General features: G+C 39.0%; 3 protein-coding genes across 3 annotated transcripts; 1 reads left to right on the top strand and 2 right to left on the bottom strand.

Annotated features, from left to right (window-relative positions):
* Window positions 1-1655: 1655 nt before the first annotated feature.
* Window positions 1656-4335, top strand: LOC116266160 (transcription factor bHLH94-like). Its single transcript, XM_031647266.1, has 3 exons — window positions 1656-2142; window positions 3443-3829; window positions 4122-4335. The coding sequence occupies exons 1-3, from the start codon at window positions 1678-1680 to the stop codon at window positions 4242-4244; spliced, it is 975 nt and encodes a 324-aa protein (XP_031503126.1). The 5' UTR covers window positions 1656-1677; the 3' UTR covers window positions 4245-4335.
* A 4947-nt stretch (window positions 4336-9282) lies between these two features.
* LOC116265220 (RING-H2 finger protein ATL52-like) lies at window positions 9283-11050 on the bottom strand. Its single transcript, XM_031645782.2, has one exon. The coding sequence runs from the start codon at window positions 10648-10650 to the stop codon at window positions 9469-9471; it is 1182 nt and encodes a 393-aa protein (XP_031501642.1). The 5' UTR covers window positions 10651-11050; the 3' UTR covers window positions 9283-9468.
* A 4539-nt stretch (window positions 11051-15589) lies between these two features.
* On the bottom strand, window positions 15590-18512 carry LOC116265362 (29 kDa ribonucleoprotein A, chloroplastic-like; the record flags this gene model as incomplete). The annotated part of the gene is made up of 5 exons (XM_031645926.2): window positions 15590-15887; window positions 16738-16885; window positions 17341-17622; window positions 17861-17959; window positions 18069-18512. Coding segments are annotated over 4 exons (948 nt in total), but the record flags the coding sequence as incomplete, so codon positions are not given.
* Between the last annotated feature and the right edge of the window lie 372 nt (window positions 18513-18884).

Raw genomic sequence — 18884 nt, 5'->3', positions numbered from 1 at the left:
ATTTCCTTGTTTCTGTTTTGCTTCTTCAACTTCCATCAATTATGTTAATACAATATTCTTCATACGTTCGGTTCTCTGCTTCCACTTAGGCTTGAAGCTTTGCTCTCCGTACCATTTCGCTGGCTATTAACTACGATCAGGACTAATACAACAGTGGCTTCAATTCCTCTGCTTCGACATCAAAGAGGGGCATGTCCAAATCCTCTCTTTACTATTGATGATCTTCTTATAGCAGGACCAAGTGAAAGCAGACAGCAAGCATGATTTTATTCTCTGCATTCCTTTGAGAATATCTATATGCATCGTTTCTCAACTTTTATACGTGTAGAATAGTCCTGCTGGAAATGAGTGACGCATCTCCCTTGGATTTTGAAGTACCAACTCCTTTTCAGCATTAGAAAAGAGAGCAAAGATTCCCCTTGTTCTTCTGCATGGCAGCGATTTAACATATTATTTCCCCTGTTGAAGAACACCCCACTCCCTTTTTTGCCTCTGCTTTTCAGTAAGTATGACGTCGTGAATTTTGTCTTCCATACTATCAAGAAGTGTTGCCATCAAGAGGTGTTATTAACAGATACCTCTCCCATGCAATATCTGTGGTCGTGCTGGTCGCGCAACTTCTAAATTGTTGTTGCCACAGACAAGCCTTCTTCCTCCAAAATTGACTGTCTTTTCTGTCCACTATTTATAGAAAGAATACTTTATCTTCTTTCGAAAGAAAAATATATCCCTGAGATTGTTGGTACAGAGTGCGTATGGCTAAAATGATTTACAAAGATCATGTAATATCAGAGGATATTATAATTCTGAGGATTGTACCCGCGATACTGCGTATTTATCATAGTCTTGCATTTATTTAATACGGCTAAGCTGCAGAAAAATTGCTAGTATCAGCTTAAAAATGAAAACCATTTATGGGATTTCGTTTTCTGTAAAAGTTTTCACGCTTTTTGTAGGAGTTCATCAGCATCAGGAAAGAACTGTTTGGGTCCATTCTGCAACTACTCTTACAGGAAATCAAGGATTTTCAAGGATATTCTGGGGCCACAAGATGCTTAGAGCCTGAGAGTGTTCACGAAAAGGCGTTCCTGGCTTAGCTGAAGGCACAGCAGAGTGTTCCTTATAAACTAAATTTGGTTTAAACTTTAAAGTTGACAATATGCAGAAACAGGGAAAATTCACAAGATAAAAATTTGTCTATCCATGCTACAACAGTCCAATTTCTGTTCATTGATTCTTGAAAAAGGTCATGGAGGGTATGGGTCCCTCAGAGCAGAGTATGGCAGGGAAGGCATAGCCATGACAGGATATATCCATGCACTTGGAAAAACACAAACACCTTTCCCCTCACTTTTTTGATGCAAAAAATAAGAAGCTCTATTACCCTTTTCATTGTTTCCCACGTGCATTGCCTCTCTCTAATTATCTCTCTGCCCACCTAGTTTTGTGTTTCAACTTTAAAGCAAGTGAAAAGTTGCATATTTGATCCTTAACCCTTGTAAAAGATTGTTTTTTCTTCTAAATAAAAAGGCCTTTATAGTTTATAGGAACCAACAAGTTTTCTTTTTGTTTTTTGTGTTTTTTTTTTGGCCTCCGATCAGAGATATAAGGACAACCCAGTTTGGTATTGGCTTCTCTTTTCTGTCGAGGGAAGAACAGCTGAGCTAGTGCCCAACAATGGCGCTTGAGGCAATCACGTCTCCTTACCTCGCCAACTTTGTTCCAAACGAACTCCATTCTTCTTCTTCTTTTCCTTTTGAGGTGAACGCTGGCAACAAACAAATGCACGAAATCGGTTTCTTTAATGGCAACGGGCCAAGCCTGCCTCCGCTTCCATGTTTTCCACCTACCAATTGGATTTCCCATTCATCATCCCCACCATCTCCTTCCTCTTCTTCATGTCTCTCTTCCTCAGCAGTCGGTCATCTCCTCAGTCCAATGGAGGCCAAGCAACCAGGCCGGAGTTCCTCTGCAGAGAATGAGACTCAGAAGAAGAGGAGGAGGCCCCGGAGCTTGAAGAACAGCCAGGAACTAGAGAAACAGAGAATGACGCATATCACCGTGGAGCGCAACCGGAGGAAGCAAATGAATGAACACCTAGCCGTCCTACGGTCGCTGATGCCAGAGTCCTACATTCAAAGAGTTAGAACTTCCTTTCAACTTTCTCTATTAATAGTTTTCTTCACTTGCATTTACATTTTTTTTTGTCTCCCATTGAATGCTTGAAAGCAATTAAGTTTTTTGGTGCTTTCTGCTGTTTGGTTCATTAAATGCATTAATTGCAGAAGGCTGTTTAGTATCCTCAAGTGATATAAATACGCATGCTCCAGACTGACTTGGAATGAGAATAATGGAGTCTTCATCCCCATGACGACATTGACATACCCCCAGTATCCATTTCCAGCCGGATTCTGTCATCCATATAATGATTCATGTCTTTATACTCATTTCTCCTCTTGTTGAGTCTCACAGCCAGAACAATTTAGTTAAATAGGTAGAGAGATATGCGCTGCATGATTCACTTAACAGAAATCAGCATTCACGATATCCTCTTTAGAAATTAGAATAATTTTTCTTTCTCAAAAATTCAAAGATCAACAGCTAGAATAAAAGACAAACACATACATTTTTAAATATTAAGAAAGAGTGGTTGGCAGGTTGATTCCTTTGAAATCGACCAAGCTCCGTCCTTCTCTATGGTCCATTTTTTATTAACACAACTTACAAGGAGAACTTTCTGTAGAAGGCATGCAGATAAAGATAAACAGGTATGACAGAATCTGAGCTTCTATTTCTTCACACTTTACGAGGTGCTTTCTTTTCGAAGGTCGGCAATTGATTATCCGGGAGGAAATTTTATATAGGATATGGAGTTTATCACATTATCCCATTGGATAAGCAGTTCTGTCCAAATTAGCATGTGTGAAGCGTCTAAACTCATATTATTTTATGTGGACTGCAGAGCATAAAAAACAAAAGAAAAGAACAAGCTACCCTCTTCTCGCTAGGACTGTACTAGTTACTTGCCTGGCAGCAGGAACAGCAAATTGGTTATGGTTCTGAGATTTTCTTTTCACAGCTGCATTTAATTAGATTTCTAGAAAGCTGCCATTATTTTCTCAAAATTTCAAAATAGTTCACAAGGAAAAACTAAGGAAGCTGCATTAAAAGGTGTTTTAGAAGATTTACTTAAATTCACATTACATGTAAAAAAAGTAGATTTAAGGTTGGATTGAGGGGGCGGGGGGGGGGTCCAACCTTAAAACCATGAATCTGATTTAATCTCAAATGCACGATGAAACAAACAGGCCTTAAAGTTTGTGCATTGAAAATCGACCATGCCAATTTAGTTTATGTTGGGTTTCCAAGAACAAGAAAAAGAAAAGTTTGCACATCTCTTATGGTTAGTTGATCGTCTGTTCTGAATTCGATGCTTTATTAGGGCGATCAAGCCTCCATTGTTGGCGGAGCCATTGATTTTGTGAAGGAGTTGGAGCAGCTGGTTCAGTCACTAGAGGTACAGAAGAGTGAGACGAACAAGAGGAGGGGCACCGGAGAGTCACTCCCATTTGCTAGCTTCTTCACGTGCCCACAGTACTCGTTCACGGGCAATAGGCTCTCCGGCGAGCCTCCCTCGGAGGACTCGCCGGCGCTGGCGGATATCCAGGTGGCCATGAGCGAGACTTATGCCAGCCTTACGGTTCTGACTCTAAGGAGGCCCGGACAGCTCTTGAGGATGGTTGCGGGGTTGCAAGGACTTCGCCTTACAGTTCTTCACCTTAATGTTACTACAACGGAGCCCTTCGTTCTCTACTCCTTTAGTACAAAGGTAATTATATATATGTATATATATATAAGAATTGAAATCATATCACTATGATTAGATGGTTAATTTTTTTTTATTTTATATCACTAAAATCCATTACAAAAGGTGTGTTAACAACAACCAGTTTGTTGGCTATGATTTTTAGCTATACAATGTACATTTTGCAACGGTTTTTAGGGACACACAATAAAAAAGAAAACATCCAACCAAAGATATAACCGGTATATATATATATATATATATGTGTGTGTGTGCATGCGCAGGATATTAAAAGTGTATGTTGGTGCGGGTGCAGGTTGAGGAAGATTGCAAACTTAATACAGCAGACGAGATTGCCTCGGCCTTTCATCAAATGTTGGTCACCCGTGAGGCGGCCTTGATGGGTGGATTCACAGCTAAATCAGAAGAACATTTGTAATAGACATTTTTTGAAAACAGCTAAAATGCTCCATGGTTTCCCTGTGTAAGGTGACTCAAATGCTTACATAGGCATACCTTCTATTAATAGGCCTAGAAATATGATACTAATATATGTTGGTTGTTGCATACATGTGATTTCGATGCAAAATGTAAGTTCAATTATGTTTCTAGTTCGTTTGTTTACAGCATTTTCCTCCCTTTCTTTCCTCTTTCATAGAAGTTCTTCAAATTGTCTTTGCACCAAATGTCACACATCAAAGCTTGAAAATGCAACCAAACTTTCGGTTTCAAGAAAACATGTTTCTTTACTAGGAAAATACAAACAAATCGTCAAATGTCAGGGTCATGATCATGCTAAATACTGCAAGTAGGCTATCGGATCAAGTGAACCCGAATATTGCAAAACTAGATTGCATAAACACAGGCGCTTATATCAAATTAAAAATGGTGTCTAACACATCTACCATACACAATTTCATATTCTTGCAGACATGTGATTCCAATGCAAACTGTAAGTTTCATTATGTTTATAATTTCTTTGTTTGTAGCATTTTTCTTCCTTTTCCGTCCTATTTCATAAAAGTTCCTGAAATTGTCTTGAAGCAAATGCCGCATATCAAAACCTTAAACATGCACCAAATTTTTTGGTTTCAAGAAAACATGTTTCTTTTCTGGGAAAATACAAACAAATAATCAAATTTTATGGTCTTGATCATGTTAAATACGGCATGAAAGCCATTGGATCAAGTGACCCTGAATATTGCAAAACTAGGGTGCATGCACACACGCCTATAGCTAGCATACACAAATTTCATGTCACAAAATGTCAGATATACTGCTAAACATATTGAAACATATATATGTTCACATATGTTCCATATGCTCATAAGTGGTGTCTTTTTCTGAACAAATTTTCAAGGAATGAGCCTAAGCAACAAACCTTGTGCGAATCTTTTGGTTCATTCACTAACGCTTATCGCTAGAGTAAAAGAGGTCAAGTTTCTCGGTCATTAAGAACGATGCCGTGTCTCAGAGCAAGAAGAAAAAAAAGAAGCAAATACCCAAGAATATAAGAATCAGGGATGGAGTCAGGAATTTTTCGTGAGGGAGGCCGAATTAAAGTTTCTAAATTTTGATTAGGGCCAAAATATCATTTTTCAAAATTTTATGTAGAACAAGTGAAATTTTCTAAAATTTACATCCACGATCGCATTGAGTTCCCACTATTACGAGCAAGACAAACACAAACATTGAGTTTGAAGTGGGGCCAAGGCCCATGTGAACCCTACCTTGTCTCGGCCCCTAACAAGGGTCGACCAGGTTTGGAAAAGCCCAAGTTTTCTTACATCCACGACCGCATTGAGATCCCACTATTAAGAGCAAGACAAATACAAAAGAAAAAAAAACACTAATAATACCATATTTTCACAATATGGAATATATGGCAACACTACAAAAGTCAGAACCTTATAATAATACTCATAACTCACAAATTTCCACAGAAAACATGGGAAACCAAATAAAATGGGATGATGCTCCACACTCCAAGATCAACAACCATAGCTTTTTGTACTTGAGTAGAGTTTCAAGTTTGGCAACAGTAAATGTGTGGCCTAAGTTGCAGACCTTAATTTCAATTTGAGGTATGAACTAAGTCAACACATGTTGAATTTTGCTTGATCGCCAAGACCACGTTTCTCTATAAACCTTTGAAGGTCTTGGCTACAATTCTGGGTCAAGGTTGACCAGACCTGATTACTCTATAACCGAGTCCGCGTCTGGATTGTCTTGACTCACTGAATCTCGAGTCCTCGTTGACCAGATGTATAGAATGTCAAACACTTTATGTGCTAGAAATTACAAAAAAGTGAAGAAAAATTACCCCTTTATTGTGGACAAAATGAGGACTAAAACGACTTTTTATTTTTCCATTTTGCGATTGTTACAAGGCGCACTGTGATGTGAAAGGGCGGTGTGTTCGACCCCGGCCACGCACCACGGTCTCTTATTTTGGGGCTCACACATAGTTAAAATGCCATAGTCGACCTTGAAGCAATGGCCTGCTGGATCACACAAGATTTGTAAAAAATTCTTACCAAAAAAAAAAAAAAAAATCTTCATATGAAAAGGTTTCTCATATCTAAAATTGTCTGTTGGGAATGTCAATTTATCAGATTTGGTCTGGATATATATCAGACCTAATTGGTCTAAAAAAAGTCAGATGTGGATAAAATTTCACATCCAGTGAAGGAATCAGTTCGGGTTCAGATTTAAGAAATGATATAAAGTTGGTTCAGTTTTAAATAAATAGCTAATTGGGTTCAGGTCCATATATGGATGTGGATTCAAATTTAGGTAAATGTCTATATCGAATATCCATACATTTTGAAAGCCAATTATTAGAAGATCATAATGTCTTCTAGATTTGATTGTACATTTGAAAGTTGGATTCAGAATCAAATATGAAAATAAAAGTCAGATATGGATCACATTTAGATTATGGATTTAAAAACCAAACTTAGATATAGAGTAAACATTTCTTTATTCATATTTGAATTTCGATTTCAATCTGAATATGTAAACATCCAATACATCAAATATAGTAAAGAGTGCATCCATGCAAATCGGACCAGTTGACATCTCTATGCCTAATCATATGAAGGTTAAGAAAGCAGTCGGAGTTCGAATCCCATGGGCACTATCCGTTGGAGAAACCAAAGTAGAAGGAGTTGAAAGAAGAAGCTTCCTTGTAGCTAGGAGTATGTAAGATAAGGACAGATTTAATGTGGTAAATTTAACGTGGGCACTATTTGTTTGATGCATAGGAAAATTTTAACGTGGTAAATTTACCATCATAAATTTTTTTGAAAAAATTTACAAGATGAAATTTTTTCCTTTTCCAATCTAAGGACCTGATTGATGCACACGAAGGATTTAACGTGGTAAATTTAACCATATTTGATGCACAAGATAGAAATTCACATGAAAACAAATATTCATAAAAAATATTCCATAATCTGCTCAACTTTTGAAGCATATTCATAAAACCGTGATAAATTATTCCATTTGCCAAATGGGTCTGTTGCATCAGAGACAACTAGAAAGGGAAAATAAAAAATTGTAGGCTTTCTCAATTAGGTGTTCTAGAAAAAATGGAGATGGGTATTTCAACAAATATCATGCCAACCTATAGAAAAGCGGCAGCTGGTGATGTTGTCATTATCAGTTAGTTAAAATGACCTAAGACTTATATAAATGACCCAGCACATCATGAAGGAAAATAATAATAATAATAATACAATAATAATATACTAATAAATATAATAAGTTCATATGTCATTTTCCATTTAATAAAGAGTACAGTGAACGTTTCAATAAGGTCTACCCTGAAAGCTAGTGATCGTTTGTAGTTTGTCAAGGCAGAAAACCAACTAGATGACAACAGTTCCAGTTGTTGGGATGTGCCTACCATTGGTTGGTGGCGTGGCCACCTAACTCCAGCTTACTCTTAAAACAAATATATTCTCAAACTTGCCTTGAATATTATGCATTAAATCAATAATTGCCTCCCCAAGATACGTATTCCTAAGTGTTATATATTGTATATGGTTCCAAACTAAGGTACCCTCTATGAAATTTTTAATATTTAAAACACAAATTCTTGGTAGAACAAGAATCATCGTAGATTTGGTAGAACCTTCCGCCGTTAGTTGAACCCACTTGAATTTTCTTTTGTTCTTAAAAATGTTGGTTTGTGGAGAATTTGCTAAGCTAATGGAGACCTGACTCTGGTTTGCCTGCCGTACATAAGGCTACCATTTGGAAAAACTTGTTTACATATTTTCCAAGCCAAGTATGTTGCACTCTCCTCTCTCTCTCTCTCTCTATATATATATATATATATATATATATATATATATATATATATATATATATATATATATATATATATATATATGAGACTCCCGATTCTCCTAATCAGGAGCAGCTTGCAATCATTGCACAAGAAGAAGCATGAAACCAATGATTCTCTCTCTCTCTTTCTCTCTCTATACATATATATATATGTATATATATATTAGGGGAAATTAATTTGGCTTGTCAATGGTAAGACTGGAAATGGTCAGCCCCAAGATAAAGAATACATTGGAGCGCGGGCCTGAATTAGGTTTGGTGTTACAGAAAACAGATAAGGGAAACTTTAAACCAGATCCAGACCATTTGCAAATTGCAATCCGAGGCACTACATCAGATTGAATAAGCAATCATATTTCAGAATCTAATGAACTGAACTTTTGTAAAGGAAGCAGCATTATTGGGCTGTAAGAGTTAATGCAATACTTCTCAGTTGAAACCAGATGTGGTACTGCCAAAATGACAAAACCCTGATATCTTTACATGATTATAGCTATTGTTTTCTGTGTTTAGGTCTTCAATCCAAATCTTCCTTTCCTTTATTTGGATAATCAGGGAAACTAGTGAATTTCTTGAATATAAGACCACTAGGCATTTTTTCCCCATCTCACCATGGATTTTATAGCTTCTGTGACACCAATTTTTTTTATTTCCAAGTATGAATTTGTCAGAACCAAGGAAAAATTGAATTGTTGGGCACTCTTAACTGCATTTTGGAAGAGAGAACATCCATTAACATGCATTTGTTGGTTTACCATTACACAATCCATGACAGAAACTGCAAGAATGAAACACAAAGCTAAAAAAAGCTGCATATGTATGACTTCTTAAAGTGCGTCGCTTCCCTTCATAACATTCACATGACTCTGAAGACTCCAGCAAAAATGGAGTGCATTTTTTCCCTTCATAATATTCACAGGAGCCTGAAGACTCCAATAAAAATGGAGAGAGAGAGAGAGAGAGAGAGAGAGAGAGAGAGAGATGCAGTATCGATTGAACCAGTAAATGAGCAGGTGAACTCAGGAGAAATCTACAGACATGCAACACAGCGTACTGGATTCAGTAGAAACGTCAAGTCAATCCCTGTCTCATGATTACCAGAAGACCTTCACACCAGAGGCTAGACCACAAAAAGCCATTCCTGCAACTGAGCTCGCAATCTTTGATTATCCCATTTTAAGAAACCATCAGGACTCGTTAAACCATTACAGATGATTTCTCAAGAAACTGGGAGAAAGAGAATAAGGCAAGAAAACTAACAAATTGGAGTTTTATCTCTATAATATGAATCAAATCGTAAGGCGTTTTCAGAGTGGAAGGACCGTGTTGCTTCCTCTGCCGTTTCTGGGGAAGAGGAACTTCCCACCAGATAATGACCTTTTCATTATCAGTGGAGTTCTCACCGTGTGCAATATCTTTCTTCTTGAAGCCTCCAACCTATTTCTGCAACTGCTCTGCTCCCCTGCGACAGACTTTGATCGTTCAGCATCCATAGCAATCTCGCAACCTCGTGTTGCAGATTCACCATCACCATCCTGTTCTATATCATGATCTATCAACAGTATATCAGAAATGGACATGCCATTCCCGCTCGACCAATCCATCGAGACCGATCGCCTCAATGTCTGGATTTCGTCATTGCTAATCTCAATTATTGCGTCTTCCTCCGTACCCAAATCACTTAGAGCTCTCGTAGGGACCTTAGGAGCCACACCTCTGGAACTTTCTTCGTCACGATGAATCCCACCCATAAGAGTCGAATAATCTACACCAACATTACTGCTCCCCACTTCCTCGGTTACCGGAATATCAAAGAAAAACTCATTTCCCGACGAGCTCGTTTGCTCCGGAATTTCTTGAGGTACTGCAATCGCGATCTCTGACGGTGGCAACTGAACAGGAACTGCGGTAGGATTACATACTACACTTGCTCTACAGAGCGGACAATTTGGGTGTGCCTGCAGCCATCTATCAATACAGGGAACGTGGAAAGCATGGCTACACTTGGGCAACAACCTTAGACTCTCGTCTTCTTGAAACTCACTCAAGCAAACAGAACAATCTGTTCCTTCAATGAGCCCATCACTTCTTTTATACTTGCAAACCGCGATAGATTTGATAACAGATTCATCCAAACCAGAAGTTGGTGCCTGCCATGGCTCAGGTGCAGAAGCGTTTTGATGATTTTCATCCAAATTCTCATTCGGATTCGCCTGAAACCGTCTCCTGTTTGAATCCCTATTGCCGCAATACTTCGCTACCACGGTATAATATGTAACGAGAAGGAAAGCACTAGCCAGGATTCCAATTATGGCAATAACCAAAGGGGAGAAACTTGATCCCGAATCCTGGCCCTCCAAGCCAAGTGGAGGAGGTGGAGGGAATATCACGTAGCACCATTGAGGACAATAGAAGGTGCAGAACCCCTGTGAGCAATCTGTTGAGTTTTCCACAGGTACCCAAATTTGTTGGTACTCTGGAGAAGCCATCCAACTTATGCAGCAAGAACCAAGGAGAGTCAGTCGATCAGTCAAGAGAGGAGATAACTCACCTGAATTCTGCACCTTCACAGATTAGCCACACAGACCGACAGAGAGAGAGAGAGAAAGAGAGACGATCAAATGGGAAGATGCATTAAACCAAAAAATTGGTGACAAGCTGTCACCAAGAGAGGGAGACTGCAATTAGGGGGAGAATGAAGAGCAGGACATGTTAGAAGATGAACTGATGAAGAAACTTCTTTGGGGAGGGGGCTGGGTGGAAGAATAAAGAGAGCAAGGCTTTTGCAGGTGCGCTGGGGTGGAAAGCGGGTGAAGAATTGAGAAAGGAGCTAAAGGGGATGGCTTGGTGGCACATATATCCTGTTTTTTGTCTTTGACTGAAGGAGGGCGATGCGATTCGTTTACATAAAAAAATGTGGCTCTCCTGGGTACTTATCAAAGACCAACTATTCAATTATTGTAGTTTTCTGTACAAATAGGAATTTTAAGAAGGGTCAAGCGCGGCCAAAATGAGACAACTTTGAGACTTCAAACAATTTAATATCCATTGTGTGCGTTCCTCCACATCTCAGTATATAATCTGTGGTTAGGTTCTCCACAGCTGAATTCATTTTCAGTACATAAACTCTGTAAATAGAAGTGAATTCGTTTGGTAAGATCGAGTCCATTTTTTCGAGTCATTTAACTATATAAGATTGTTCTTCAGAAATTTCATGGCTTTGGCTTCAAGTTTTGTTTATGTGTAGGTCACACTATTTAAACTATGGACGTCGTTTATAATTTGATCAGATGTTTTCCATAAGCAGTCATATTTTGGTAGCCATAACACACAGACATGCAGGCACACAACACACATACACATGTATCTAGAGAGAGAGAGAGAGAGAGAGAGAAAGATAGGGGGTTGGGCTATCCCTTTGGCCAACCACCAGTGGAAGTTGGAGCTTTCTTTGCTTTTACTTTTCCTCTTTACCAGCTTTCAATCAGTAGTGATCAGAATCGCAGTATTCTGCAACCAAATTAGGTTTAAAACTTGCAGGGAGTCAAACTTTAACGATAAACTCTTGACTTATATATTGGGTTGGCTATCTACTCTTGTCCATCATGAGTCAAAGTGCACGGTGGCCCAGAGAGAGAGAGAGAGAGAGAGAGAGAGAGATCCAAATCTCCATCCTTCATTTCAAAGTGTCCTGTGCGAGCAGCATCTTTAGCTTTGCTAAAGCACCAAACTATGTGGTGCTTTTCTGTGAAGGCCAACAACATGATGCTCTTCCTGATGTGGTGCACTGTGTCGATATTCCTCTCTTCTGATCAATTCCCTTCTTTTCTCCTCTTAATTTCTATCAACAACACAATTAAGAACTTTTTGGTTGGTCACACACTCAAGTACCCAGCGCTTTACCTATGTAATAAATTTCAGCTTTTTATATCATGTTAGTAAAGGCGAGTCATTAAAGGTAGTATGCATAGACCGTGGGTGTTTGCCTTTGAAAATATCCCACTCACAAAATCTTGTGTTTTTATAAACTTTTGGGCTTTCTGTAGATGCAGCATCACGAAGGGTAAATGGTGTGTAGCGTAACTGGGCAGGTGCGTTGCTGGCACATCCGCCATTTGAGAGGTAACATTGGCTAAAAGGCCGTTTGATGGTCACAGGACATGTAGAACGGAACACACTTGTAATTATAGTCAGCGCCAAGATATTGTTTCATCCTGTAGTAATTAATCTGTTTTTTTCTCTCTCACCCTCTGATCTTTTTGCTATCTCAAAAGAATTTGTTGTGTTCCTAAAAACATATAATAGACAAAACAAACATATACAAAACAAACGTGAGACAAGAGGAACATAGTGTTTTGTTCTTAAAATCATCAAACATGGAATAAAAAATATCATTGTTCATAAAGACAGGACAGTGATGTGTATTGTGATGGACAGAACGTCTATATGTCCTATATCAATGAACAGTAATCAAATGATCTTTAAGTGGACGGGTCATATGCCCCCTTGAAAACTTTTAGAACATTTAAAATATAATAAAAAAGAGAAAAATACAAACATGTGAATGATGAATACCTCATTATGGATTATTTTAAAATGTTGTATTTCCAAAAATAGATAGTATTTTTAAATGGCACTCTTTCCAATATTGATTTGGCTTTTGAAAATGTTAAAGTAAATTGTCCTAGTCCTCTCCCTCACTTGGAAAACATCAAAGTAAATTAATGAGATTTTTTGTTCTCACACTCCTAGATTATACTATGCGGCATGTTTCAATGAAGGAAAAATATTCAAGTGGTGAAAAGAATAATAATCCAACCCAGTCATTCCCGTCTTCGCTTTTCCAATGGCGCCTTCACGATAAGGCTTGGTAGTCGGGATTGAAATTTGCATCCGTAAAACATCTCCTTTTTACCGCAATTCGCTTCCAAAGACCAGGTTCAATTACCACCATCGCCGCGTTCCAAGTTTCACAGCAATTAAGCACATACCCAAGAAAGAGGCAGTTGAGGACTGATTTAACTGACCAGGTTTACAGAAAGATGTTCTTTGAAAGGAAAGCAGACGATTCGCCTCCACTAAAAAGCAATCCAAATAAGTCTCCCATGCTTTCAGGCAGAAGCAGCAAGATGTGGCCTACCAACAGCACCAAACATATATGAAGCGCCACCTACTTGAATGACTGAAGTACAAGGCTCACTAGATTATGGAAATTGCTTCCGGTCAATCGCGCTTTGGGTTTGCTAATACAGTTTTCCATTTTATCTGTTCTTTTTCCCTCTCTTAATCGCAAGCCTGGATGGTTATTAAGAAGCACTAATTTAATTGCTCTCCAAATGAAACCAACACTTGTTTCACCCTAACGTTGATGCAGATTGGTTGCAGGTACAACTCTAACTTGCAGAAGCAAGCAGGGTTATAAGTTTAGATACCAAGAAGGGCCAACTCGTCAGAGCTGAGTTCCAATTGGTCAACAAAAAAACACAAATTATATGAGAATTGTTGTTGAACCCAGAGCAGACGAGTTCCAGAAGTCTGAGCGAAGTACACAAGTAGAGAATTCGCCACCACTGCGGAACGCAGTGCCTGAAGCCGCAGAGGCTTGGACTAATATTGAGAAATGGTTATGGAACATAAGAGTGAGACATAGCTGTAAAACCTGGGGCGAACGCGGTCTCTGAGTACACACATGCACCATTCAGCTTCTCTAAGCTTTATTGCAGAATGCTTTTCATGTAAACAATAACAGCCAAAGAACAAGGTATAAACCCATGTGACCACGGCAGCTTTTGTTGGTCAAAATACTGTTGAACACAACAAAAAGAGATAGCAGAAGGAACATCTTCACTACAGTTTCCACATTGTTAATCCTACAAAGGGGTTTTGGGGGAAAAAGCTTTTTCCTCAGCCATGGGTAGCATATTGGGATTCAGGTGGCAATATGTCATCTACGAGAACAACAACACTGGAAAGTGCAAACCCATATAAAAATTGAACAAAGCGGGATAAAAGCCTACATTCCCTGCAAAACGAGTTTTTATAATTGAAAGTTGCATATCTTATTCAGAACTCAGCTCTGACTTGGATCAGATGAAATTTCATAGGCCATATGAGGTTCCATATGCTAATCCCACCACGCAAAACCAAGAGTTTAATGACCAAGCTTGCAGATCCCTTTAGTGTGATTCGGAACCGCCTGCTCATTGAAGTTTGCATCTCTTTTGGCAAGAAACGGCAACACGACTGTACAACAAATATTATGACAGGGACAGTACAGGGTAGTCCCAAGCAACGTGTTATCCCATAACAATTGTCTTGGCATGTAGTAACCACGCATAATCAAGTCACTTTTTTGTCGATATATTTACATCTCACGCAAGCTGATTTTACCTTGTCTTTTTGAACTTCAGGGCCCCTACATAATATGCATAATTTAATTCATTATTCACGGGCATTATCACACCATCAGAGGCGGATAGCAGGTGGTAAGAAAGCTATTAGCATTTCAAAACCAAGCGTAGTGTCTCTTACGATAATGTATCTGGGTTTTCAAACTAATGCTTTACTGAAAGAGAAGTGCTATAAGCCTAGAACATGAAATAGTTGAAGAGAAATTCCAGTTTATCTCACAAAGCTGGTTGCTCAGAAAATTATTGGATTTTCTTTCTAAAAATAGTTGGACTGTGCTTTAATAGTTATCATCTGATCGGGATTGATGAACTGTTCACGAATTGAAAAAGACAAAGCGCAGAAGACAAAATACACCACCCCAAGGGACTACAGCTGGAAACTAGATGGCACTTGGTAGGAAAACATAAAAACTGAATGAGTGAACACATAGTTATCGAACTACAGAACAAAAGGAAACCATGCATACCAGAACACATATTAGAGAATATTGATCACTAAACAAGTGCGTGTGGCTGAACTGGACAACGCTGATCCGGACAATTTATTGCTGCAACAGCAAGATTTTAGGCTGAACAGGACTTGATGACCCCAAAAAACAACAAAAAACAAGGACAGCAAGAGAACAAAGATTGAACCACATAAGAGATCTGTCTCCAGAGCCTGTAGACTCGTAGAGCTAATTATCTGCTAAAGGGTTCAAATGTTGTAGTATCATATTAGAGGATGGAAGAAGTGCCTTGGGGACTCATTACATATCGAAATTTTGAAAAAGACTGGCTCTCAGCATGCACACAAAGGCTAGCTTGCAGCTATTTATGCCTTTAAAAAAGGCACCTGGACCAAGAGACCATACTCAAAACTTGAACCCATAACGCAAAGATGCACTTTGAATCCTTTTCTTGTAAGGTTATACTCTCAAATGGATATATCTATTAAATGCCACTCAACTCACATGCACCTCAGACTCATTTGTTCATGTTGATCATAACATGGAACTCTCCTTCAAGGACAACAATGAGTCAATGATTAATTATACTCAATTTTCATTTTTCAGATTGCTTACTCCTTGATTTAGATGAATTCTCCAATATTATGGCCACATCAGAGGCTGGCTTTTACAGCACATGCTACCATTCCCATTATATTGCACAAGTAAATATCAAATGACTAAGGTCCTTTATGCACTATGCAGAAGCTAAGGTCATCTGCCTTGACAGATTCAGGCATCGAATCTCAAAGTGAGGGAGAGAGGGGCAAAAAGAGCTAAGCAATGGCACATTTTCAGGGCATCAGACTTGCATTGCACACGAGGGGCCTACAAATGAGTTCAACAATATAGATTCGTAAGTTGAAATTCAATATGAATTTGGGAAAAAGCTCTTATTGCTAGACATCCTTTATTTCCTATGAGCTATACTTCTGTTGCATCAACAAAGACCTGATCAAAATACCAAAAGAAATAAAATTGGAATGCACAAAAAATGCAAAATGGAAGATTTCAAACACAAAGAAAATGGTACCTCAGAAATAAGTAGATGAACTCCTAAACAAAATGAACATACACCTAATTTTTTAAAGCCCAGTAACCAGGAAGTCAACTCGTCCATTTTCCATTTGTAACTTGGCATGTTAACACGATGACTTGGGCCAGGTTTTGTTGACTAATGCTTTTGAAAGAAAAACAATTATATCAATTATCACTTAAACATGAGAAGATTGTAGAATAATGACCAAGTTATATTTACTCAAGTGATGATATGAAAGTAGATCATCAAGCTACTCTATAGTTGCATACTTCAACATAATTGAGTATCAACCATCAATATATAAATGAAAAACAATAACTCAACAAAAACAAGTCAAGAGAGAATCTATCAACAAATTTGGGCAAAATAAAAGAGCCTTAGGCAAGTCATATAACTTTGGGCAAGCCTTTCCGAATTTCAGATAAAAAAAATAGTACATAGCTGATATTACAAAGAAATATCTGGTTTAGGAAGAAGAGAGAATTTTATCACACAAGGGATGAATCAACTACGCTGTACATGCTAGGTATACATTCTAAAATTGGATAGTGCATGTCGACACATCCACGTTGATAGGGGAGCTGAACATGGAAACTGTAAATAAAGTAGACCAATTTCTATACATCACAGGAAGCTCACCAGCAAAAAGAGGCAGAATCACGGTTCAGGATTCGGGTTCCTTCACTTTGGAACTTTCACTGACGTTATCTGGCTTGTTTGCCACATCTTCAGGGTTGGTTTGAAGATCCCGACTTATTTTAAGCCGAAGTGGCCTTCCCATCAATTCCTGAAACATGCGAATGAGTGATTAATCATCCTCCACCTATTCAGCGTTCAATGTACATATCAATTAACCTGTCCTTCGTCAGTCGTCACAATATTTTTCTTTTCGTTTTTCCTTCTCTAAGATTTCTCATAAGATTCCATTTTTGTGAAAAATCTGACGACTAACGATCTTGGTGCCCAGCCAATATGTGGTTTTACAATATCAAACGACTGACAAATTGCAGGATCTTCAAAAAAATACACTAGTGGCACGAACCAACAGGTAACTGGCTAATAACACAAACCGACTACACGTATCGTAGAACCATAAACATTTAACCACAACTCGTGAATAAAGGAAACACAGAAAGACATTTCGGAACCAACCATAAATCCACACATATTTGTATGATCGTTAATGGGTCTAACTGAAAACTTAAAGAGCAGTACACAAACAGAAAGGAGAATGTCAACTACCTTCCCGTCTAGTGCAAGAGCAGCGGCCTCTGCTTCTTCTTTGGTAGCAAAAGAAACGAAGCCATATCCAGCAGATTTCCCTGATGGACTATCGAAAACCACTTTTGCAGAAACAGGATTGCTGTTGGCCATGAAGAATTCTCTTAAATGACTAGATCTCACTTTCCAAGCTAAATTTGAAGCATAAATCTTGTGCCGCGTCTCAACAGCTGTAGGTTTTGCAGTCGGTGGCTTCTTCGCTGTCTTGGCGTATGATACTCTAATAATTCGTCCCCCTATTTCCTTTATTACCAAGAAAAAGCAATTCGAAACTATGAATTTGATGGAAACCGTAGTCCGCACAGAACGAAGGATATCGGAAATCACTCACATGCTTTCTCATTCAAAATTAAGTAAAATGATATTTTACAACCAAACTCAACTGATCCATTTGAACCTCAGTTTTCCCAGGAACCCTATAAATTTGTAGAGAAAACGAATCCAGAGAAACACATAGATTAGCAGGGAAAGCAAACATTACAATGGAATCGAGCTTGTCAATAGCGGAAAAAGCCTCATCTGGAGTAGACAGGGTGATGAATGAGAATCCTCTGCTCTTCCCATCCTTGTGCTTTACTAACTATTATAAGAACAAGTCTTAGTTCAATAGAGAGGGGAAGGCAAAAGCACTCAACCTGAGAAACCAAAAACACAAGAAGAGAGAATTAACAAGTGGGTAATGGTTGAACCTCCACTTTCTTCACAGTACCACATTGCTCGAAAAGACTTCGGATGTCTGCCTCTGTCAAACTAAGTGGCAGGTTCTCGGCGTATAGCCTCTTCCTTGCCGTCCACGCACTTTTCTGCTCTGCAGCTTCTGAGTCATCTTCTACGGAACTCTGTGCCCCCCTGTCGCAACAGCCTCTGCTTCTTGCACTGTACAAGGGAGTCTTTGGCAAGGGCTTCTTCTGACTGGGATATCCTTCAGTTGAAGAAATGAAAATGAATGTGAAAGATGGGAAAAAGGGTGAGACTGAAGAGCAGATGGGTGCCTTGCAGAAAGTGTTGGGGAGACCCGTGGAGTGTGTTGCAGCTGCGGTATGAGGGAGCCCAACACGATGGTGGTAGTAGCGGTGGCGGCCATTCAACAGGAAGGGGGAAAAAGACGGGGAAGAGAGTGGCTCGTGGGGAAAGAGGTTTATCCGTTACAACTCACGAGGCACTGGATGAGCTGCCAGGAATGCGGATTTGAACGCTGAAACCGACCTCGGGTCGAGCCGTCGAGCCTTCAGCTTTTGTTTTTGGACATTGTTTTTGGACAGGAAGGCCAACGAAGAAACCCGAGCACCACTGTCTTCTCAAGATCAAGCACAGAATAGGCACTTGGAGCGAGACGCCGCTGAGAGAATGGGGCTCAGTTCTAAGTGCCTTAGGTAAGGCCATTAAGAGCATCGACGGCTTAGGGCCCACAATGGTCGAGTCAATTTGGATTCAACTTGAACTCGTTCGAAAAAAACTCGATTGACAAAAAATTCGATTTGAGTCCGAAATGAGTCGAGTTCAAG

Source organism: Nymphaea colorata, chromosome 12, assembly GCF_008831285.2.
Source record: "Nymphaea colorata isolate Beijing-Zhang1983 chromosome 12, ASM883128v2, whole genome shotgun sequence".
NCBI lineage: Eukaryota > Viridiplantae > Streptophyta > Magnoliopsida > Nymphaeales > Nymphaeaceae > Nymphaea > Nymphaea colorata.
The sequence above is the reverse complement of the archived record's forward strand: the minus strand, read 5'-3'. Positions and strand labels throughout refer to the sequence as shown.